Source organism: Anser brachyrhynchus, assembly GCF_964034855.1.
Source record: "Anser brachyrhynchus genome assembly, chromosome: 2".
NCBI classification, from domain to species: domain Eukaryota; kingdom Metazoa; phylum Chordata; class Aves; order Anseriformes; family Anatidae; genus Anser; species Anser brachyrhynchus.
Window position 1 is genome coordinate 31,780,373 of NC_137695.1, and position 24,639 is coordinate 31,805,011.

The 24,639-nt window shown below is 38.4% G+C and overlaps 2 protein-coding genes across 2 annotated transcripts in view; one reads left to right on the forward strand and one right to left on the reverse strand.

Moving 5' to 3' along the window:
* Positions 1 to 1,370: 1,370 nt before the first annotated feature.
* On the reverse strand, positions 1,371 to 24,555 carry ANKMY2 (ankyrin repeat and MYND domain containing 2). The gene is made up of 10 exons (XM_080580431.1): positions 24,382 to 24,555; positions 22,100 to 22,164; positions 14,399 to 14,537; positions 12,130 to 12,228; positions 9,852 to 10,012; positions 8,786 to 9,000; positions 8,152 to 8,287; positions 5,127 to 5,255; positions 4,550 to 4,691; positions 1,371 to 2,940 (listed from the first exon to the last, which is right to left on the reverse strand). The coding sequence occupies exons 1-10, from the start codon at positions 24,446 to 24,448 to the stop codon at positions 2,717 to 2,719; spliced, it is 1,377 nt and encodes a 458-aa protein (XP_080436557.1). The 5' UTR covers positions 24,449 to 24,555; the 3' UTR covers positions 1,371 to 2,716.
* BZW2 (basic leucine zipper and W2 domains 2) overlaps positions 24,144 to 24,639 on the forward strand; it is a 57,928-nt gene continuing 57,432 nt past the window's right edge. The window contains exon 1 of the mRNA XM_080580433.1: positions 24,144 to 24,275. The gene's annotated coding sequence lies outside the window, so the exon portion shown is untranslated. The remainder of the gene's footprint in view (positions 24,276 to 24,639) is intronic.

The window sequence follows — 24,639 nt, forward strand, 5'->3', positions numbered from 1 at the left end:
TATCAAATCCACCTTGCTCACTAGGCAGTGCTTTCCATTATACTCCTCCATTGAACTTTATCAAAAAGTCTGTGTTTTACAGCCATTAGGGAAAAGATACGTTCGCTACTTATGTACGAAGTACTCAAATTACAAAGGTAATTTCAAATTTTGCTGAAAATTTCCCTTCGTTAGATGAAGAAAATCCTTGAATATCTAACTGCATCAGTAATCTAAAGTGATTGGAACGTGCAATTTTAGTTCACTAGAAAATATACTTAGTTTTAGAAGCTTGTTTTAATGTTCCTAATTCAATCAGATTTCCCAGAAGGCAATAGCAAGAGTAAATATTAAAAAAAAAATAGCCTTGAAGTGAATTAGGAAGCAAATACTGTGGTTCAGCAGGCTGTAGACATGCACAGCTGCTATGTCCTTATATCTAGCACACAGCTGGAAAAGCAGAAGGGAGGACATCATGTTTCCTAGAAAGCGAAGTCAGTGGAGGGGAAAAAAAGTCTTGTGACTCATATACCCGTGAAGATGCAAGAGCTATCTGTTGGCTATGCACTCCACAGCTGTCTTGTCACTTAAAACCTTGCTTAATGAATCAGTAAATTGTATGTGAATCTTCATTCAACATTAAGCTCTGTATCAGTAATGTCACATGAGATGTTTCCTCCAATTCACGATTGTACCAGGGCTCCTCATTATCCCAAGTGTATGCAGAACCTATCATCATTTCCCAACAGAAAAGCTGTCACCAGCTCAAGTTGAGAAAGGCTGAAGTGGCTCTCTTCTGAGGCCACCAGGGCCTTAATTTGTATTGCATTTGTTCTGAGATTCACTGCAAAGAGAAGGAAGCATAGCATCCCCTGCTCATAACGATTCTGAAGCCTTCTGAAGTTAGAATGAGAAAAACGCATCTACATAATCTCTGCCAGGTAGCCTGTACTTTACACTTACTTCCAATTTCCAGACTTTCCCCGTTGCTTGGACTTTCCTCTATCAAGAAAGGTTTTGGCTGGTAGAAAAAAAGCAGGATTTGTGCTGTGGATTTTATGACACTTCTAAGATCCTGAATCGTTTGCTTTGAATGAATGGCATTACAAGTGTTAAAGAGAAATATATCCCCGTGAGCCCCAACAGCTGAGTATAGAATTGGGAATAAGGAGCACTTCTGCGTGTGGTGACAGTTATTGTGACTCCCTATCTAAGTTTCAGACACAAATCTCTTGCTTTCTGCCCCCCGTTGGCTCTTGGCCCCAGCTGTCCTAAAATTAAACTTGCACACCTGAGCTACAGGAAGCCCACACATCTCCAATGAGAACATCACAGTATGCCCCGGCAGCCCTCACGGATGCAGAAAACAGAATTGCCACTCAGCTCCCAGCTTTTGAAAACCTTCCCTTTATTCTTCACATTTTATTCATTTAATCAGTGAAATTAAAACACTCTTGGATCGTACAAAAGATACATTCCCTGCATTTATGTATCCTCACCCTTACAAGTTGAAGAATAATAAACAAAAACTTTCAATATATTAAATAGTAAAAAATTAATAGCATTTTTCCTCTGTATGGAGGGTGGTCCTTATTCTTCTACGTTGAAGGATATTGCCATGTTCAAAACATCAGTTATTCATCCAACAATTGTAGGATATCAAACTCTACCATCCTTCTTATGCAGCAAGTAGTGCTTTAGGTTGTGGCATTCCCTTTAATTTCATAGGAAACAGCAGCTAATCTGAGTGAAAACAGCAAAGTTAAGGGATGCTATTTTCAAGATATGCCATTTAGTTGAAAGCCTAAGTGAAATCACAATTGTATCAATGAATACATGAACTTTCCCATTTAATTCATTCTGACCAGGTTTAGCATGTGCAATATTAAACATCTTTTATGTTTATAAAATAATTCATGAATATCCCAGTGTGCTCAAAGGCATCTTCACCTGAAAGCTGGGATTTAGAAACTATTATTTGTGAGAGTCAAAATATTTAAAATCCTTCTGGTCTTCCCTTCATTAGGCTTTGATAAACTTGGACTATATTTGAGCAAATAAATAATGAAGTCAATTCTCTTGAAACACACATTTCACAGTAAGTTTGAGATATCTGAAACAGCAGTTATCATTTAATAAAGTTGCCACAAAATAGACACTATTGTTGTGCACTCACTAGTCAAAAATATTTACAATAATGTCATGAAAAGTTGAGAATTCAGATGAGTATCTTTAGAAACTTAACTGATACTGAATTCTTTCAAATAAAGCTTCCTAAAGCGGTGTAAAAAAGCAATTTAACAGTTGGCTTCCCAATGTTTTAACTGCAGTTCTGTGTTCTTGCAGAAAAAAAATATTTGAACTACAAATAAAATAGATTTCATGTTCTGAAAACAAGAATAATTCAAAACACTTTTTTTTATTTAAACTAAGTGGCTGATTGACCACAGATACTCATAGATTTTACTATGGTTACTGTTGGTACACATACAGATGGATCTATGCCACTAGTTTTTATCATATTTTTTTGTTATTATTATTTTCATTCTACAACAGATCCTAAAGACAAACTAGCCAGTATTCCATCTCAGTGTGAACAGAGATATGCTTTCATGGGGAGTCTTGCATAGGCCATGCTGTAAGAACTCAGACATGGTCAGCAAAAAAAAATCTGACCCTTAGGGTACAGGGACTTCGCCAGAATGCTTAGTCCCTTCCTTCCCTTCCTACCCTCCTCTTATTCCTCAGAATCTTGCATTTTTTGAACATCAACGGCAGCTAAGCTAGTCTCACTTTCCAGTGGACTGTCAGGATTCAGGGCTAGTGCCTCAGACTCTTTGGCAAGTTCGGCTTCTTCTGCTCGGTCAGTAGCATGATTTGGATCCACTTCTTTGGTAGCATCTGGACCAGGAGCTGACTGTTCTTCATCTGTGGTACTAGACTCTGCTAGTTGCACTTCATCTAGACAAAAGAGAAAAGCCATCATCAGTAGACACAGAACTCATCTGCTAGCAAACCATTTTTATTCCAGAAGAATAAATGCTAGGAACCTTTGCATTAAAGAAGTGATTAATTTAACCAAGATTCATCAAAAAAGATGTAAGACATGAGAGTTCTGCCTAAGTCACTATAAGATTATTCTGAAACTAACTCTACACAAAGCTCTCATTAATTTCTTTACATTAATCTACAATTGCCCCAGTTCCTTTTCATACATAGAGGAGCAGAGGAAGACTGCTGTTATTTTTAACTTTTAATTCAAACATGCTTTACTGACGCTACAGTTTGCTTTTCAAAGAATGGCTGCAGGATGATTAAACATAGAATACAGGTGTTCTGTAAAAAAAAAAAAGGTATTTATGTGATTGTGTAGGAAGCTTTTTTTGCACGTAACAGACTGAAGAAATTCCTGCTAATGAACAGTTGACCACAATGAACGCCAGTTGAAATGAGTTATCCCAAATTTTATAACCTGACTGCATGGAAAGGAGTCAGCTAGTAAAACTTTAATTTTTAAGCAATTTTTTTCAGAGAAAAAACACTTAAATAACTTGATGCCCTGATTCTGCTAAGTGGGGGATCACATGCTAACACTTATGAAAAGAAAGAGGGGAAAGCCTAGTTGGGGGCCCTTCAGAAGGCATCTTCAGAAGTAATTTCCCTTGGTTTCTTATTCTGTTATGACTGATAGCCAGTTGAACACACTGTCCTCACAACCCACAACATTGCCAAAACGTACCATGGTCCCATTGGGCTATGGAGCTAACAACTTCCTTAGTCTATGCTTCAGCCTGTGCTTTCTTAACACTCACCCTTGTGCAGTAGACACTACTAAACTCTTGTTTTTACTTGTAGTTACAGCTGTGGATTTTTTTCTTTTTATCATTTTTGCTGTTATATAGGATTTGTAAGGGGTTTTGTAAGGGGGATTAGTAGCTTTCTGAACTGAAACTACTGTTGATATGAAGACATTTGATGCACCACCATCACAAGGGGACTTGAAGCTAGGATGAGTTCACTGTCTTGTGAAGAACAGATAATCTGATAAGGTCTGTAGTGTGTTAACCATGTGTCTAAAAATTAGTTTAAATTAGATAAAATTAATTAATTAGTTTAAAAATAGTTAAAATTAAAATGTAGGTACTGCAGTATTAACGTTATAAAAAAAGTTAGCCTCCCCTTTTAGAACGGGAGGGAGAGGAGCCATCTACCAAGACCCTGTCTCTAAGGAGCTTGTCCCTAATACCTCCAACGAAAAGCAGAGTGTCATGAAACTTCTTCATTATTTTGTTTTAAAATTTGGATTTTGAAATAGTGTAGTGTAATTCAGAATGCCTCAGTTGCAGAAACCTGTGTAACTCTAGCACCAAAACCCAGGTATTAGAAAGTACACAGCATTTGTAAACGGAAGGACTTGAATTCCAACAACTGCCATGTTTATGTTGTTACATTATAACAAAGACATTTCTTTTAACTTCAGCTGTTACAGATTTTTAAGACCTGTTACTGTTGTTCCTTATGTTACAGTTCATGTTGCATTAGTTTCAGCAAGCAAACCATAGATCCTAACCTTTCTTTTGCTTTTTTTCTTGTTTCCTTTTTTCTTTGGCAGCTTCTAGTTCTTGTTTCTCGTGAATTTCCTTCAGGGTCTTGCAGACTTTTCTGTGGGTAAACCAGTGTATTTTCTGGCAGTTCTGGTCGCAGTACAGCACCTGAAAGTTATCAGATCTATCAATTCATCTTCCTGTATTATAAAAATACACAAAAGCCTTACATTTTTTAGAAAGATTTTACTTGAGGCACTATGTATAGTACTTAATGGTATTTTTTTAAGCAATTTGTAAGGTCATAAAGTAATTCTAACCTATATAAAACTCTAGAAGAGTAGTTTGTTTTGCTTAACTCTGAACATAAGAAATTTTATTCTTTCTTAATCCTTAAACATATACACTTGGAAATCTAAGTACGCCTACTTGGAACTGCAGCCATCTCTCCTAGAAGCAGATGACTTGTACATTTGCAGTGCAGGCATACATGTGATTTGATTCCTCATAAGCTTACATGGTAAATAGTCAAACATTCAAAATCCTCATCACCTCAACGGCACTAACTTGTGTGATACCTTACAACTACTTACGGATTCTTACCATTTTACATACTGAACATCTTTTGTCTGCTCCCTTTTCCCCACAAGTTGTACAGAATTCAGCATCCACAAAACCCACTTGACCAGTAATAGCTTGTGTAAGTACAGAAAATGCTGTAGGATCAGAACCCTGAAATAAAGAAGGGGTAATGAGAACAAAATAAATTGTAAAACACAGGAAATACCACAGTTATCCTGTAGGTTTCCGTTAAAAAAAAAATAAAAATCAACGTGAAAAGGGGCAATAGAAGAGAAAAACAAAAAAAAGTAATTCAAGTTTCCAAGTGGCCAGCTTAGTCTCACAGAAGATGCTGTAGCAGCAAGAATACAGAACAAAATCATAAAACTTCAAGTAACATTAACAATTTAGCATGTATACAGCTACATCCGTTTTTGTATATAAAGTTAACTTAGACCTTAGCTTCTGTGGAAGGGAAGATAAAAATTACCATTTTTTTTTATTCTGCAAAAAGGAGACGGATTTGAAGGTAACTAGCTCTCAGCTTTTTAGCACATGCTTACATTTTGAAGAATCAATGGCTGCACAGAATGCTCCCTTATCCTGTGCCCTTGTTTTGAATCAATACAAGAAGCATGGTGCAATGAAACTAAAATTTGAAGGCAAAGATAACAGGACTTTTTAATAACTGCATATTGTGGGATTATTCAAGAAGCTCATTATAAAGAATGAGATTTACCCCCCTTCCTTAACTGATGAATACCGATAATTATAAAAGCTATTTTGGAGGGAAGTGTTATTAATGCAGGGCAAATATTTGGATAATGTAGAAGGTACCACCTAAGACATAAGCAGTCATTAAGTATGTGAGTAGTCCTAAATAACAGTTAGTTTCACGTAGAACAGACAAATTTAAATGTAACAAATACATAGAACACAAAGCACCTGTTTTAGCCTGTATATTCAAACAACTGCTATTTTTCTGTGCAGACAAGGTAGATAATTTGAAGTGTAAATATTCCCCACTGATGCTGCTGCATTTGGAAAATAGATTCCTTTCTCTTCAGAGAAGAGAGTAAGCTTTACTTTTAATGCTCTGTATCATCCTTGAAGATTTATTAATTGCATAAGGTTCCTAAATTAGAAGGCTAGACCTCCAAATGAAGCACTCAGTCACATTAAAACACGGAGACAAAGTTCAGAGGCTTTAAAATACGATTTTTGTACCCGTTGAGGTTCACAAATATATTACTACTAATGGACAGCTTTGCTTTCTTCTTTTCCACCTGAAATAACTCCTGAAACGTGCTGCATGTACATCTATTCCTGTACTACTTCAACTATTTTACTTTTGTGCCATCTGTTCTTTGTGCCATTCTTCTATGGGAATATCCCATAGCTTTTGTTGTTGTATTATGGATGCCCCTGTAACGTATCTGTTGGATGAATTAATGAACTGTTATTAACTATAAATAACAAATATTACTATATTTATTCTTAATACTATTAAGAACTCAGTGGTCTTTTCACAGGCACCCGCTTGTAGATCCCATGCAGCAGGTTTTTGCAAATTAGTCTCTGTGCTGGTGTGCAGGCATTTTTTGTAAAAATGTGTTTTATTTGGCACTGGTGTACTGTTGTGCTCAGTGTACTCAGACTACAGACCAAACGGTCAGAACTTGGAATTTTCAAAACAATTATTTGCTTACTATTATTTATATATTATTTATTATTATTTGCAGTATCTTTCCCATGCAATACAAGCAGTAAGATTGAATATATTTTACTGGTAACCATAAACTAAGTTATTTTGGGCAATAATGTAAACAGAGGAAAAAAATGTCAAGTTGCTCCAGCTCTGTGTAAATCCTTAAATAGTTGGACCACCATGGAATATGCAGGGCCCTAACTACTAGACAGCCCAAATCCAAGTAATTGCCAAAGGTTGAGGACTTCCAGGAAATTAAAAATTTATAGCATCTTCTCCTTTCCAGTTCTGTAAAATGGACAAAAATACAGTGTAACAAAGCAGATGTCTTTAAAGGGAGAAGGCAGTAAAGACTGCAAGCTCTTCTAAGAAAAGAGACAGGAAGGAATATGTTTACTCTAAGGCAGCTCTTAATGCATCATGAAGGCTTACGTTTTCATACTGTGTTTATTTTTCTGGCTTAGGCAAACAGTAGGGATCGCATTAAACCTCAGGACATTTTCATTCACTGGAGCCACTTAGGCTAGAGGCTATTTTTAATTCACTCGGCGTAATCCAAGTATGTCACAAAACTGTGCCATTTCCCCAGTGTTAGTGTTTGTAACATCCAGCTCAGACACCAGAGAGTACATAGGTTTTTTAAAAAGAATAACAACTTTTGTGTGTAAGATTTATTATGAACTAACGAGAAGTACTATAATGAAGTGTGTTAACAAAGATGTATGAGGAAAGCTGAAGTTAGATATTTTACTGGTAATTATGATTTCCTAATTCAGATACACATTGTACTGTGCATATGACATCATCTTGTCTCTCCCTGTGATACAGGGAGCTTCACAGAATGATTTTCCCTTTTCTGCCATCATATATTATCAACTTCTCACATTCACTGGAAATAATGAATGTATTAAGCTTAGGAAATGATTCAATCTGGAAGTCCATTTAGACCCTGGGAAGAAGAAAAAAGTTTCATCTCTATCTGAATCTACAATTTGTAAAACCACATTGGAAAAGAAAAACTGGATGGACATCCCGGAGTAGAAAAAGCAAGCTCTGCCACAGAAACAAACTGTTTCAATTTCCTTTAAAAACTGAGGCATTTAAGCATTCAGTATTGGCACAGGGAAGAAAACACAACAAACAAACAGAAAAAAACCACACTACTAGGTTGAAATATTTTACAGTACTCTCTTGCAAAATGTAAAATGAATTTCCAGTTTACCAGAGAACTCAGGGACATCCAAAAACTTTGCTTAGCATAAAACACTGAAGAAGCTAATAAAGAGAAAGATGGCTTAGTTTAAACTTAATTTACTATTGAAGTTATTAGAAAATATTTTCTTGATAGAAAAAACTTACTAGTTCAACAGGAGCAATACTTCTCACAAGCTGCTGGAGCAATGTAGCTTCACAGTAAGGAAACTTTCGGATACTTTCTCTAATTAGCTTCTCTTGATATACAGGGAAACCATCTTTATCTCTCCCCTTCAAGAGACTAAATTTTTTAAAAACAAAGTCAAATAAGAAATCATACAGTTCAAGAACAAACACAGTATGCTGTACTCTGTCTTCATTCCATCCTATTCCATATCTCAATTAATAGAGAAGAATTATAATTCAAAATAATTCTGAAACTTTGAACTCTGAAGTGTTTACAATGCAAATGAAATTACTTGTATTCTAATGCACGAGTGTTATGAAATACAAAACTCAGTGTATGCTCTAAAACCAGTAATTAATAATTCAGCCACCCAGTGAAAAATAATCAGCTACAGACGGACTAGTATCTATGTGAGAGTGAAGTAGCAAAATGCTTTGTTGGGGTTAAAACAAACTAAACAGTGAAGAATGCACTGGGATTATTTCAAAATTGATTTGTCAGAGGCTTTACCTAAACTAACCCAACTATTCCTATTATTACAGTTGTCTTTTTCTGATATCTGTAACCCTAGCTCATATGCATACCTTCAGACCTTTGTGTAGAAATACTTACCTTTTGATGAATCCATCTAGTTTATCGTCTCGCTCTTTTAGGAACGTAACGCATTTCTGGAAGATGCAACTGATGTAGTGCATTTTCATAGCAAGTACTTCATTCATATCTTTCTGCTTCATACATTTCTCACAGATTAGATCCAGAACCCTGTAACATTTCTGCAGTGCTTCTACTTCGGCCAACAGAGGGTTCTCTTTTACTAGCAACACAATCTATGAGAAAGATTGAAGAAGATGTAATCCAGTTCAGAGATAGTATTTCTATAAACTTACTCATTAGCATTAAAGGTTAGATAGGGAGTTTCTAATGTTCCTGTACTTCCATCTTATGCTCTCTTCCCCTTCTTCTGTCAGTGTCATTATTTACTATTATTTAGTATACTGTAATATACAGTTCCCATACAAGAAGCTTCCAAAATTAATACTGGTATTAAAAAAAATATAAGGAACAGAGCTACTTGAAGAATTACAGCTATTTTAAAAGAAACACTTACAGAAACTACTACACAATGTCCTAAAATGTATTTCCTTTTGAACACCTAAAATAAACTGGACCTGTACAATTTAAGTGGTTTCATGGAACACATCAACCTCACATAAACTTTATTTTCAGCAAATATACTGGCAAGTAAAAATAAATGTCTCTTGCATATACGTTCAGAAACAACAGCAAATGTTACTATGGTTAACCAATGATTAAGGTAGGAAGATACATGCTGAGACAAGCACTGACAGAACAATGAGAATTGTTTTATGTTTTCACTTTGAGTAAGGCTAGGAAAAAATAAATCCAGAAAAGAAATAATTTTTTGTTTTGTTAAAAATATGAATCTCTCCACTTAAAGGTATTAGTTCAAGGTTCTAACTTATCTGAACACTCAAATAGTTTCAGTTTTTGAGTCATGTCTAGACATTAGGCCTGATTCTTCTTCATTTTTAGAAGCATCTGAGTTAGTAGATAATGCTTTTGATCTCAACTGGATTCATGGAAGAGCTGAATGCTTTTTGACATTAAAAAACAGTTCCCATGCCAATGAACACATACAATCCACACGTTACTTCACCTTAACAGGATGCATGTTAGTAGTAGTAATAATTTTATGGAGAGGCCCAGCCAACTTTACTGGCAGTTTTGGTTCTTTATCTAAGCCTTGTTGTTTAGTATAGTAGTCCAGCCTTTCACGTGGAAAAAAGTTGTTGATGATGGTCACACAATCATGCTGACCTAAAAGCACACAAGAAATAAAAATCACCAACAGAATGTAATCATAACTAAAAAACACCAAAACACCCTGAAACCTAATACGAGCAACACAGATGAGGATTACCCACAAAAGAGCTAAGCTTGATATGCTTTACACTGGTAACAGGCAGGTCTTGTTTTTCCTCTTTATAGCATGATTTACTAACTTCAAGAAGAAAATGACTTCATGAAATTTCATTTCAAGAACTCCATCCCCATCATGCATCCTTTCTCCCTGTTAGGCCAAAACTGAAAGAATAGGTATTTCTCCCCAGAGTTATTTATTATGTTCAGAATCAAGCCATAAAGACGGTATTTTTGACTCTGATGTGCAACTATACTAGTAGCACCATATCGGTGTTAGAATTTCTTAAGGGAAGTTCTCTCCATGTTGCATTTTCAAAAGTTAATGACATTTGCATTCAAACTTCTTACAAGTTCTCAGATCCCAAACACACAGTAGTGTATTAATCTAAATAACAGAACATGCTTAGTATTTGCCAAAAAAAAAAAAGGGGGGGGGGGACACTATGATGAAAGGAAGAGCACGAGAGAAGTTGCGCCCCCTCCTTGTTTTCTCCATCTGACAAAATGATGGATTACTTGGCTGAAGCGAAAGTAACATTTAGCTTCTCTAGTTCAGGGCCACATTCTTTAAATTGACTGATTTATCTTGGCATTAACCCAATTTATCATCAGCGGAAGACAAGGCCAATCAAATTCCAGCATTTAAAACCCTCCACTCTTTTTGAAGAGACTGTTAAAAGCTAATAGAGCACAGGGTAAGACAATGACAGGAGAAGAAGAATCCTCACTTCCCACACAAAGACAGATGAATTGATTGGACAGAGAGTAAAAAGGAAGTGATTCCACTGTTCAGACTTGTGCAGCGTAGCATATCTCAGTACGTTTGAAAATATTTACTCTGGTGATATGATGATTTTAAACAAGAATTCTCCAAAATTATGTTGAAGATGCCACTAATCATTCACTAATAACACAATTCAACATCCCATTCCAAAACACTCTCCAAATCCTAAGTGTAATTAATAGGAGTGGACTTCTTCAGCATGTTATGTGGATAGTTAAGGATTTGCTGCTTGAAACTCAAGTGAGTAATATCAATCTTTTCCTCTTTAAAAGGAGAGGAAATATGATTGAAGTTGAAAGTGCACTAACTCACTATTAAAGGAAGTAAATCTAAACGGCAAGGTAGGGTTTTGAATCCAGAACAACTAATGGACTTGCAGGAAAGTTCTCAGACATTTAAAGAAGATGAAAAGGCTGCATTAAAATGAAAATAGACCCCCATTTTTGGTTGCTGGGGGTGGGGCCATCTGGACAGCAATAGCAAAATCATGAAAAATACACTTTTTTTCCAGTATTTTATCACAAATCTTTGCTGGAAATAAAGAAAAAGAGTGCTATATTTGGGTTGTATTTGGGAACGTTAATCCAGGAATCTTCTGATCACTGCTGAGGTGGGTAAAGAAGTAAAAAGCGTTTAGAAAAAAGAAAAAGGTTGCACATTTTGCCCAGGATTACCTAGCACTCTAATGACAAATCTTTTCTTATTCTAGTCGAGTTTAGGTCAGTAAGTACTGACCTATCTCAGAACAGGTCCTGAGAGTTCCCCCTCTCACACGTGCAGAGGGAGAAGGGCAGGAGATGACTAACCATTGCAGTACAGCATGCTGGTGCCAAAGCTCAGATGAGAGCTCCTGATTTGTAGTGCTGTGTTTTTCCTTCCTACAGAGGAAGCTCCAGTTACACACTTCGCACTGCAAGAGCACATACGTGCACTTCAGAGACCTCAAATATTACAAGCTTCCTCTTACTATCTGCAAAATAACGACATTGCATAAATTTGCACGCTTGGAGAACAGCAACACCTATTCTTATAGATACCATCACTTGTGCATTTAAGAAACAACCATGGAAATAAAACACAAATGGACTCTGTTACAGGATGAAATGTGAAGAAAAAGAACTGTGTCAGTTCAGAACAGGTTATTAAACAATGTTTCGCCAATAAAAAGCATCAAAACCTAACGTTTTACTTTAAGGATTTAGGAAATGATATTACACCTTAACCTTACCCACAAAAGCAGCCATCTGAGCTGCTGTCCTTCCCACAGAGTTGACAACATCAGTCTCTGCTCCAGCCTCTAACATCATCCAGGTGATTTCTTTGTTTCCTGAATTTGGGAGAAGATATGGGGAATTAGAGAGAATAAATCAGAACTTGTAATTCTTCATACTATAGAAGAACAAGGAGTGAACTTCTTACTAAAACCTAATATGATTAACAGTGAGGAAAAATAATAATATTAAGAACATTACTTTAAGAGTGAGCTAAAAGAAACACAGTGCTGCCTCCTTATTTACAGTCCCAAAGCATTACATCAAAGTGAAAACTGAATTAATGCAGGCTAAAATCCTGCCCTTCGTAATGTACATTAAGTTTCCCAGGGAGCTGATGGGAGTCATATGCCTCTAACTATCCTAGCGCTTGGTCCCCCTGGGTAGCAGTACAGAAGCAAATTCTACTAATCCGGTTTGGCAGTTCAACTACAACGCTTGCTATTCTAAGAATAAAAAACAAACTCAGTACTATTATGTAGCAGGAGCATAGAGAAGAGAACAGATTGTTCCTTTCTCCACACTGGGAACTGGGTGTTCAGACTGGGCTAAATACCAAATAAACTGAAGCTAAAATTTGATGGGAAGATTATATGACTTAAATGGTGCCCTTCAGAGGTTACTAAGGGCACTCGTCACTACTTGTGCTGGTTCCGTTTTCAAAGGTACTCTTTATCAGTTTTTGTGTGCATGCTAATTGGAAAAAAATATATTAAAAAAGAAGGGGGTGGTAGGTAGAATTTAAGGTTTCTGATTTAAAAACAAAGGCAATGCATCAGTAGTGCTCGTGTACCTTTTGTGCTCACAAATAACAGACCTTAAAGTCAACACTCAGAAGCATTCAAAGCCAGATGGCAGGTTAAAATCACAGCTGGGAGAAAATGGTAAAAGTACAGCAATTTCCATAAAGATGCAGGCATTTTAACAGCCTCTGACAGTTTGTTCCTATCTATTTGCTGCAGCTCAGGTATTACTCAGTGCCATAAAATGCTGAAATTTCCCAAATCTTTTTACGAAAGTCTTAGCAGAAAAGCAGTCTGATATGCCAGTTAAGAGTTCATGTACACACATGCCTTTTTAAAAAAATATACAAAGAAAGAAAGCAGAATTTAAACTACCTGATATGGAACCTTACATCTTCCCAAAACAGAAAGTTATAGGGAAGTAAGTGTCCTAATAAAATAACTTAGCATTCCCAAATGTAATCCTTTCCCTAGAAGGAACAATGTCTTTATGCGATGCCTTTTCTTCACTCAAGAATATAATTGTTCCTTTCATCAGGGAAAAAGAAGAGCAAGAGGAAAGTTACAAAGCACCACACACACACACACATATAAAAGAGGAGAACAAAAATAATGTAAGGAGAAACATTTTTAAAGCTTACTAAATAAATTTGTAAAAGCCCACAACATAGTTGCAAAAATAATGTAGCAGAGAGGCAAAATTTGAAAAATATTGGATTGACGTGACAAGCTTCAAATATTACTACAAGCTAGTGGTACGAAGTCCTAAAAAAGTATGGTGCAGCATCATTTTCAGTGTAACAGTATGATTAAACAGAACGAATCCCACTGCAAAAGAAAACTGTCATTTGAGAAAACTCCCCCTCTACTCAGCCGTGGTGAGGCCACATAGAGAGTACTATGTCCAGTTCTGGGCTCTCCTGTACAACAAAGACATGAAGCTCCTGGAGAGAGTCCAGGGAAGGGCTACTAAAATGATTAAGAGACTGGAGCATTTCTCATATGAAAAAAGGCTGTGGGAGCTGGACCTGTTCAGCCTGGAGCAGAGAGGGCTCAGGGGGAATCTGATCAATGTGTGAGAGTTTCTCATGTGAAGGTGTCAAGAGGATCAGACCAGACTCTTTTCAGTGACAAGAGGCAATGGGCACGAAGTGAAATGCGGGAATTCCAGCTGAACATAAGGAAAAACTGCTTTACTGCGAGGGTGCCAGAGCACTGGCACAGGTCACCCAGAGAAGCTGTGAAGTCTCCTTCCTTAGAGATACTCAAAAGCTGCCTGGATGTGATCCCCGTACAACGTGCTCTAGAGAACCCTGCCTGGGTGTGGGGGGGTTGGACTAGCTGATCTCCAGAGGTCCCTTCCAATCGCAACCATTCTGTGCTAGAAAGGTGTCAACACTTTCCTTTAGATTATTAATTTATGGCAAACTGTACATGTCAATGCCATAAAAAAATCAGTGAGATAAATTTAGTCAGAAGTTACCTGAAAGCCCAGCGAACATCAAGGCAGTGTACCCATGCTCGTGTTCATTGCAGTTCACATCAGCTCCGTGGCGCAAGAGCAGCCTGCACATGTCCACTTTCCCTTTGTAGGCTGCATGCATTAGAGGGGTCATGCCATGCTGAAAAGAGGAAGAAGCATACGAGAATTAGTTGCATCTCTGTCTTCATGCCACAGACAATTTTCACTTGTTCACACGTATTCAGTGTACCTGCCAAAGCCTCGTGTAATATTTAAGCTAGGAAGAACAAAAAAAGCTCACAAAATCGTGATGTAAAAACATGGTTACTAACATGCAGTATATTTTCTATTTTCCATGGTGTCAGTGTTTTCTGCTGTGTTATATATCTGAAAACAGACCAGTCTTGAAAAAAAGAAAAACATTTTCCACGAATGAGTCATTAACACTAACGTCGTATACAGAAGACCAAAGACAACTAATGCTCATCACAGCAGGAAAAGCTTGTTTTTAGAAAATTTGTCAGGTTCCTCAAGTTGTTATTTCTCCCTTGCATTACATGCTAAGTAACAAGAAAATTAGAAATAGGCTCTTATTGCAAAAAAGATTTGCAGTTTCTGAAACTCACCTTGTTTAGTCACACTTACTGATAATTTTACTGTCCTCCTCTCTCCCATTTATCCATCCTTTCGGTATTGTGTTTGTGATCTCACTCCAGTCAGAGCTCTAAATGCCCTTGTAAAGCTATCCAGCTCTAACCAGATGGTAACAACCATACATTCTCAAACCTTGCCTTTTGATAAACTGCACCAGTGTGAAAAAGGCTTACCTTCAGCAAGGGAGGCTCTCAGAGTCGCACTGCTGTAATTACAAACGTGAACCTGGGCAAGCCCTAGGGGCAATTTTCAGAACCGTGGTGAACTGTTAATACGCGCTTTCTCCCTCTCAAAGGGCAGGGAGAAGCACAGTTATTTTTGAGCAAATTGCATGACATTCGGTTCTGAGATTTTGATACACTTTTTCCAATATACTGTTCATTTCCACTTAACATCAAGTCAGGATTCGAGCTATCAGCCAAGACACAGTAATTGCCTAAAAACATTCTCCAGCACTGAGTACATGGGAATGTGATTTAGTCTGTCCCAGGTGGAAATTAAAATAGCATTTTCTTACCTTTTTTGCAGGTTAGGGATATGTGCATGAATACACTCATGTAGAACATCACTGCAGCTCTATAAATACAGGGTAATGTGATCTTCTGAAATAATCTACTTGTCAGTTTGAGCCTTAATATATTTTTTGCTTCCATTTATAATACAAAACCTAAGGTTACATTTATCGGTATCATTTAAAAAAATAATCTTAAAGGTGAAAGAAATTGGGCAAGTTAATATTGTAACATTTTTCAAGTATAATTTCATTACTCCCTATCCTAACTGAAAACATTGAAAAATAATTTCTTGATGCACTATACTTTTAGCAACCTGATATACTTTTACACATTGCAATATAACCTGCTATTAAAGAAACAGAAGATCTGAAGAGAAGTTCATGAAATGAGTTTGTGACTGTTTTTGCTAGGTTTCATTTGTGGTCCTGTAAAAGAAAGGCATTCCTTCCTACTATACATAATACATTACATAGACTGTAATTTTTAGAGGCCAGTCCCAGTTTGAAGCCATATTGTAGAAACTCCTCCCTTAGTAGCACAGGAAAGTATCTCTGTAATGTGATGCAACTTCAGGAAGGTTTTTGATTGGAGAAAGAACTTCAAGAAAACAAGGACCTTAATTTTGGTTATATATAGAATGAGGCGTTTCAATTTAAAAATCTGTCTGAAGATCGTAGGACAAAGGAAAGGTATTTTCTTTTGTACTCTCCTCCTTCTGGGAAACTTTCAGGAAAGCCTTTGATTAAATTTTGAAAGCATCAAGCTGTGGTGTGGATCAAAAAACATACCAAGCAAAAACATGTGGAGAGATGTTATAAAACTGTATTTAAAGTCACACTAACATCAGCCTTCTACATTCACAGCAAACTAAAAAGGGACAGGATAAACACAAGCTCATCTGGAAAAGCTTGGTATCTTCTATTATGCTCCTATGCAGAAGCTGAAGTGGCTGTAAATGTGATTCACAGGTTGAATATCTAAGATGGGTCCAGAAACAGTCTGTTTTCTGACATGACATTTGGTTTGTCAATGCACCATACTTAAAAGACTAAGCTGGCAGTTTATTAAGCATAGAGATGAAAGGAATTAATTTATTCTCCCATAATGGAATATAGGATGAAGCAGCAGTTTTCTAGCAGCTACTATGAAACCTTCTTCTGTCCAAAAATCCATTCTTCTAAATTCATTCCCTTGGGGAAAAAAAAGTGACTCTTCCCCAGTTTCGTTTGCTTTGTAGGGATGCCACACGGATTCTAAGGAGGAAAATTATCATCTCCTGTCTTCTGCAGGGCTGTAGGCATTCCCTGTATGCCTGACTCTGCCATGAGGATTGAGTTTGCAGAGCCTCTAGAAATTGCTTGGCATCTCCCTGACCCAGTTCTTCAGCTAATCCACCACCAAGGACCCCCAGACAAACAGGGGCTGTGCCTTACGCCACACCAGCCCAGCTCTGTTGCACACTGCCACACCCAGTTCCCGATGCTGAAAACATAGCAGAAGTAGACGAGGAAGAAGATGAGATTTCAAGAGCTATTGCTGCCATGGTGGCAGAAATGAAGAAAAAAATACACACCATGTGTTCAGTAGGCTGAATCGCCTCAGAAGGGAAGAAAAGGACATAGTGGGAGGCACGAGGGGCAGGTGAGCAGCAGAACTAGGGAAGGCTTGGACTCCACTGCTAGAAGTCAGGGCAGAAGAAAGCAGATCAGTATTTCTCTTCTGCACCTGGGAGCTTCTACATCAAGGTGTGCTTCCACAGGATTAACAAAGCCAAGTTTATAAAGATCAAACTGTAAAAACAACCTTCTGTCTTCGAGGAACTATAGAGTAAGTTTCCAACAATGCTCTTTCTCAACCTTCATTAACTGGAGGAACTGGGGGAAAAGAGGAAATGCCAGGGAGCAGGAAGTGGGATAAACCAAAAGAAAAAAAGAATACACATATACCAGTGACCTGTATTTGGCAGAAAAGCTGACAAGCTTATGTGGCCAAACACTCCTGCTGAGTATGTAAGAACACAACACAGGCATACTTAAGTCATTGTTTTGTGAGTAACACTAATGATTTACTATCACAAACTGAAGCAGCCACACGACCTGTGTTACTCAAGAGGAAAAAGGAATCAAAGTAGTACTAACACTCCCAGTGTTTTACACCTCTCATGCTCACTTCATTTGTCTTACACCACAGCCATGAAAACTTGGCCACAACGTGGCACACGTGGGCTGGATCACACCAGAACGGTTCCCTTCGCAGGTTCTCAGGCAAACCACAGCAATGCACGTGGGAAAACTAGCCACCTAGCTAGAGTTCAAGTCAAAGGTGATTTACACTGAAAAAAAAAGGGAAAAACCTTGGCCAAAAATTTGCTGTACACACTTATATGCTTCCACTGCTAAAGAAACCACCTCTCCCCTTCCCAGTTCATTTTGCATTGAGGAAGCCACCCCTACATTACCACGGACAAAGTGTGTTATTTTATTCTTTAGATTCAGACAGTCCAGTTCATTCAGGAAATCACAATTTAAACGCACTGGCTGAAGTTTTGGCTTTTATTTGAGACAATATTTGAGAAGCTACTAGAAAGGAGACAAATGACACAGGAAGAACAGGTGCCACAAGGAACACACAGATACTACTGAGGAATGTCTTCAAAATCAACTCCTTAAAATAAAAAAAGAAAAGCATTATTAAAGTTAGAACAACTTACTAGGACTAGTTCAGCCAAATGTTTGGATCTGAATTGTAAAAATGCATCTAACTTAAAAGAAATGGTACTGAATGCTGCTAGTCTAGTGTCCTGGTTTTGGCAGGTAGGTAGGTACATGACTGGAATCTTCACTGGACGAAAGCATTCAGAAACTCCAGCTTTAAAGCTTTTGAATAAGATTGCCCTTACCTACTTAAAGTTGCTGCAAGAACGTAATTAATAGATATATTAATAAAAAAGTTGTCTAGAGTTAAGTAGGAACTAATTCTAATATGAAACACTCTTCAGTGAGTACAGATCTCCTCGTTACATTCCTCCTCCTTTATAGCCAGTCATCCTGCTGAGCTGTTGTCTTCATGTAGGTAATACATTAAATTTGACTGATGATTTGTTTAACTGTAGTGATGAAAAATTACATTCTACATCAATGTCCTGAACTGAAGTCAGGGAATTCTTAAAAATGTTGAATTTTCTTTGGTTTGTGGATTTTGAAGTACTACGCAAAAATATCGAAGGACAGACATGCACTAATAGGCAGGCTGCTGCTGTAATTTCAACAAATTTTTAAATTCTGCTAATTAGCAAATAGATGGGGACTGTTTTTAAAAGACATATTTTATATTATAGAATGAACAGCTGAATTACCAAACTAGAAAAAAAAATAATGCTGCCAATGCCAAGTGAAAGTTCTACATGTGATAAGATTATGAACCTGGAAATTATTTTAAATAGGGAAAAATTGTGAAGTCTTTTAAGGTTAAACCTTTCTGCTTAATCTGCATAAATCAATTATCAGGAAAACATGGTATTGTAGTATTACAGTGCTCCTTCATAACCTTAACTACCAACATGACTGGAGGTAACTTCCATATCTAGAAGCCCAATCTGCTTCTTCTAGATTGTATTTCTGTAGTTATCTTAGTCCCACTAGGCAAATTGATGGAGTTAAAGTCAGCAAATTGCCAACATGAAATAAGCAATGTTTACAAGCTCTGTACTTCTAGGGGAAAGAAGACTCCTGAACATTTTCTTCCACACCGCATTTCTAAATTAGCAACCTCTCCACCTAAAAATAGGATAAGAATGAATAAGCAGTGTGTATTTAAGTATAATTGTGGGTGGGTTTTATTGTTGTTTTGTGTTTTGTTTTTTTTTTTGCACCTGTTTCCATTGCCCTTTTGTTTATTATCTGAGTATAAATGCCTCTTAGATATAAGCTGACAGAATCAAACAGCTAAAAACTTAAAAACTTAAACTTATGGATGAAGAGCTATGTATGTCTTTGTTTTCATAGGGAAAATATTTAGGCTTACTTAATGTCCTTTTCTGCAACTACCTAAATCCACAAAAAAAAAGTAATAGAACAACAACAAAAATGATTTGGTGAGAAAGAATGCTGGGGAAAAAACAGGGCTGTATCTGCTGGATACCTGCACCAATCTGGAAGACTGGCACCTGCAAAGCTAATTTGAATAAAGGGGTCCTGTGCTACTTCTAAGTGACCTACTGCTTCCAGTGCAGTACTGCAGATAGCAGGAGGTAAAGGATGAGCAAGTCCTGGACACATGAGCAGTAGAAGCAGATAGGCTTAGAGTCTAGCCTTTTAAAACTATCTAATTTTTAAATATCTGTAACAGCCGCAGAAGCAATGCTGCAATACTGTATCCAGCTCATGCCTACACTCTTGAAGGAAGAAGCTGAAACAACTGGAAAGGATTTGGAAAAGAGCCATGAGTATAGCTCAATTACTAGAAAAAAATAACTTTAGGTATAATAGTTAAAAGTCGATGTACTTGCAAGGTACTACAAAGCAACTTCGTCCTGTCTAAAGATACATAGAGAAAAGATTGCTGATTGTCATTAGATTTTAACCTAGAGGAAAGTGGACCTAAGCAGTTAGAACATAAGGCTAGAAACATTCAAAACAGAAATTAATGGGACATTGTCTTATGTATTGATATTTTAAGTCAGGAAGTGCAATATGTAACAGCCTTCTACTAGATGTGGATTCTCCAGCACACAAAATTATTAAACTGTGATTGTATATTTGCTGTACCACGAATAGAATAGAGAATTGCATTAAAACCATGCTCATTCTGTTGACTCTCTTGTGTTAAAAAAACCAGCTTTAAGAAAAGGAAATTGATTCTTAGTTCCCTCCCCTTTCAGTCTCTAAGCCTTTGATTTTGTTAGCATTCTGTTTTCTCATTTCTTAAATTAATAGAATTTAATAAAATAAGTAACAGTAGTAATAAAAGTGAATTTCAAAATAAACAGCTAAGGCAGTTGAGGAAAAAAAAAAAAGAGACCTGATGCATTCAAAGCAGTCTCCAGTTCTGGCAGCCTTGGATAACAGACACAGCTAATGTTTAACTGTTGTTTCATACACTATATATGTACAAATATTAGAATAACACATTAGAATTTTTCTATTATGAAATATTTTGCCTCTAAAAGTTGACATGAGATGACCTCTGGATTAAAAATTTTAAATCTGAACCCTTTTCGGTTCAACATGTATCACTACGTACCACTCTTGGGAGAGGGGAGGATGCCAGAAGTCCATCACATGAACTATTTAAATATACCCAAAGCACATATGGCTCAGTCAGATGTGAACACTAGACAAGTATTGTTAATAGTGTTTCTTCTCTAACAATAGCTTAAGGCATAACTCACCTATGCTGTCTATTAATAAACCATATCCTCTCAGCAGTAATGTTGCACTAATACTGCATCATGGGTACAGTCATTTCAGGTCCTCCAGTACAACAAAGACATGGACAAACTGCAGCAAGTTAAGCAGGGTAAGACTGGGACATGGTGGGAGCTCTCAGGTTGGGGGCTGGAGCATTTGTGCAGTGAAGAGAGGCTGAGGGAACTGGGTTTCATCAGCCGGAGGATAGATGGCTTTGTGGGGACCCAGAAGCAGCCTGCCGGTGCCTACAGGGAAGTTCCTGGGAAGACAGAGCCCGACTCTGCGGTTATGGCGGTGGGAGGGCAAGAGACAACAAGCTTAAGTTCTGAGGTCCTTTCTAGACTGAATTTCCTAGTGATCCTATGACCTGATAAAACTGGGAAAAACACAAATTGATACAAAGTACTTAATCAAGAACATATACAAGCCACTGGCTATTTAAATTAATAAGTTACACATTGATCTAACATGCATACTGGGCAATTACAGTTTTGCTCCCATGTTACACTTTAACATTGTATGCTTTTGTAAAGAGAAACATTGTAAAGAGAAAATGAAGAGGAAATAAACATGAACCTCATACAAGAGTCTTTTCTCCAACAACTTCCTCCCATCTTCATGTAACACAAAGAACTGTGTCTTCTACATGGCTATCACATCTGTCTCCACAAAAGACAGCATTTTCCACTTTTGACCTAGCTGCTCACTCACTCTCTCTGTTTATGGTTCTGCAAAAGGTGATGTGGTACAGGCCTGAGGGGTGAAAAATGGGGACAGGTATTCTTTGTTCACGCTGCCTGCTGCTAGATAAACAGATGGACTGCAGTTTGGCGGAGGTGACAAGAAGCCAGGGAGCATCCCCACATATCCTGCTGCAGTGTTCAACTTACCTTGCAGACACCAAAGTTCATTCAGAAATATGAGAGGAAATACAAACCGTGTACTACCTTATATAACATTAAACTTCCTTAAAGAAACTAAGAGCTCTTCAAAGGTTCTTTATTCAGCTGCAGGCTGGAAACTTCTTCAAAAGAATTCTGATTTCCAAGAGTCTGTACAGCAATGTTATTTAACACCAAGCAGGCCTTTGGACCTAGTATTTTCATTGCTAAACCCAGTATAATGCTTGTACAGTTGTGTCGTACCTCATCCAAGCAATTGACACGGACATTCTTGCTGCCCAGTAGCCTTCCAGCCTCTTCGGTGTTTCCTTTAATTAAAAAGAGACACAGAGAGAAAAGGGGATGAGAAAAAGGAATGAAGAATTAAGGGGGAAAAAGAGCACAACTGATTAGAATAAAAATCTTTGCAGATTAACAAGTCAACCATACCTAGCAAAGAAGCACAGGAACAAACTGCCTTCTGCTCTAGAAGCTAAAAGCCAAGAAGTCACAACATCAAAGAGTAGACTGAGAGCATGCAGCATAAGTAAGCATTCATTTCTTCTGAAGTATCTGATCTACACACACACACACGAGCATGACACTAATATGTCTCTTCATAAACTGCATCAGAACAACTCTGAATGAGTAAAATTATATTGAGTATTTTAACACATACTGTACTTCTAAGGCACCATATGTGTATAAGAGCTACCTAGATTCTCACAGAAGGAAGTTTGCTACAGGAATCTCCTCAGTTAGGCCACAGATGTAAGAATCATTTAAAGCCCACTGACATAACTGAAGGGACCTTTGATGCAACTTCATTCAAACAAATCAAAACAAAAGAACATCGATTCTCAATTCATAGAATTTAATTTATTGCCAATTAACAGAAAGTTCTGATCACCAATTCAATCACAAGCAAAGCTCTTTTAACAGCGGCCTGCTTAAATAAGGATAAACATTATAATCCCTCATTTAACGAGGGTCTTCACATTTTTATTCATGCATCACAAAGAGGTACTCTTTCAGCAATTTTCCAGCAAAGCAGCTTTTGCAATTTCAGTTTGGGCTCATGTTGTTGCCCCCCAAAAGATTACAAACACCAGAAATGATTTTCTTTCATGAAGTTTTGGTATGGTATGTATACAGGAAGCATAAACTTTCCTTGTATCTGGTAATTAATTGTCCCAGGGAAGAGGGCCAATAACCTGGGTCAGCTCACACAGCTGATGATAACGCTGTAAATACAATGACCAATGGTCAGGGCACCGTCAACTAGCCTGCTCACCCAAATAATTTTTTTCTAAACACACAAGAAGCTTCTTAGGACCTGGTGCAGTTTTCATAACGTCTCAGCAAAATAACAAAGTGTTAGAAACAGCAAATCCTCAAGGCATGACTGTCAAAGTAAGCTTTAATGCAAGAAAAGCAAAGAAAAATTGCATTTACGAGTTCAGAGTTCTGCATGACAAACCACCGAAGGATTTCCAAACAAGGCACTAAATTTTGGCAGAAGTCAAGCTTTCAGAGTTGGCTAGCTCTCAGAAGTTGGAGCCAAGCAGCTCATAATGCTGTGTGATAGGAGGACAAGAGGCAACAGGCAGAATTTGAAGGAAAGAGAGGATCATACCAGATGTAACAAAACCCAACATTTTCACTATGGGCCCAGTAAGGCACCTGAAGAGGTTGCCCAGAGAGGCTTTGCAGTCTCCATCCTTGGAGGTTTTCAAGGCCTGATCAGACAAAGCCCTGAGCAACCTTGTTAGGCCTCACAGCTGACCTGTTCTGAGCAGGAGGCTGGACTAGAGACTTCCTGAGGGCCCTTCCAACCAGGATTACCCTGTAATTCTAATTATAAGCATAAGGTAAATTAGAGGCATTTCCAAGAGTAAGGTCTGAAACTGCTTAAAGCGAGCCAGACTGACTCTGAGGCACAGCACGTTCATCACCGACTGTCCCATGTTTATGTCTGACACAGAGAAACGGGTGAATATAATTGAGACTGAAACCCCAAAACTATAAATAACATTTCCTATTGGTTAAAACTCACTCAAAACCACATACAGAAGTGCACGGAGCACATCAGCTGGATTTTGTTCACCTCCAACTAACAAATACCACTCACAGCTTTCAACACACAGGTCAGAAAGCATTTAGGCAGGGCTGCGAGGATCACTATGCAGCACCATGAAATCCAGCAAGAAGCACAGGAATCCCCCAACCCCTAACACGCACATAACGCGACGCGGGGAAGCTGACAAACCGTACAAAACACAAGGTAACGCGTCAGGAATGCCAGGCGCGGGGGGAAGCCCGAGCCCTGTTAGTTGAGGAACGCCGTGCCTGCAAGGACACCCTGCTGCGGCGGCGGCACACGGGGAGCGACGTGACAGGCTCGGGGCCCGGATTATCCCCAGCAAAACCTCCCTGTCAGGTAAATGGCAGCGCAAATCCCCTCAGGCCTCCCGCCGGGAAGGGAAGGAAGGGAAGGAGGGATGCAGGCAGCCCCTTCCCCACGGGAGGGAGCGACCGCGGCCCACCTGTGGCGATGACCCGCAGCAGTTCCTTCTCCTCGGGGCTCAGCTCGCCCCGCCGGGGGGGCGCCATGGCGGCCGCTCGCCTCCCTCAGGGCAGCGCCGCGCTCGGGGCCCAGCCCGGCCCCCCCGCCCCGCTCGTAATGGCGGCTCCACCCCGCTGGCGGCCGGGCGGGACGCCACACTGCTCTCGCCGTCTGGGGGGGGGAGGACCGGCAGCGGCTTTCACCCGCCGTGCCCTCATCCCGGTGCGGCCGGAGCGAG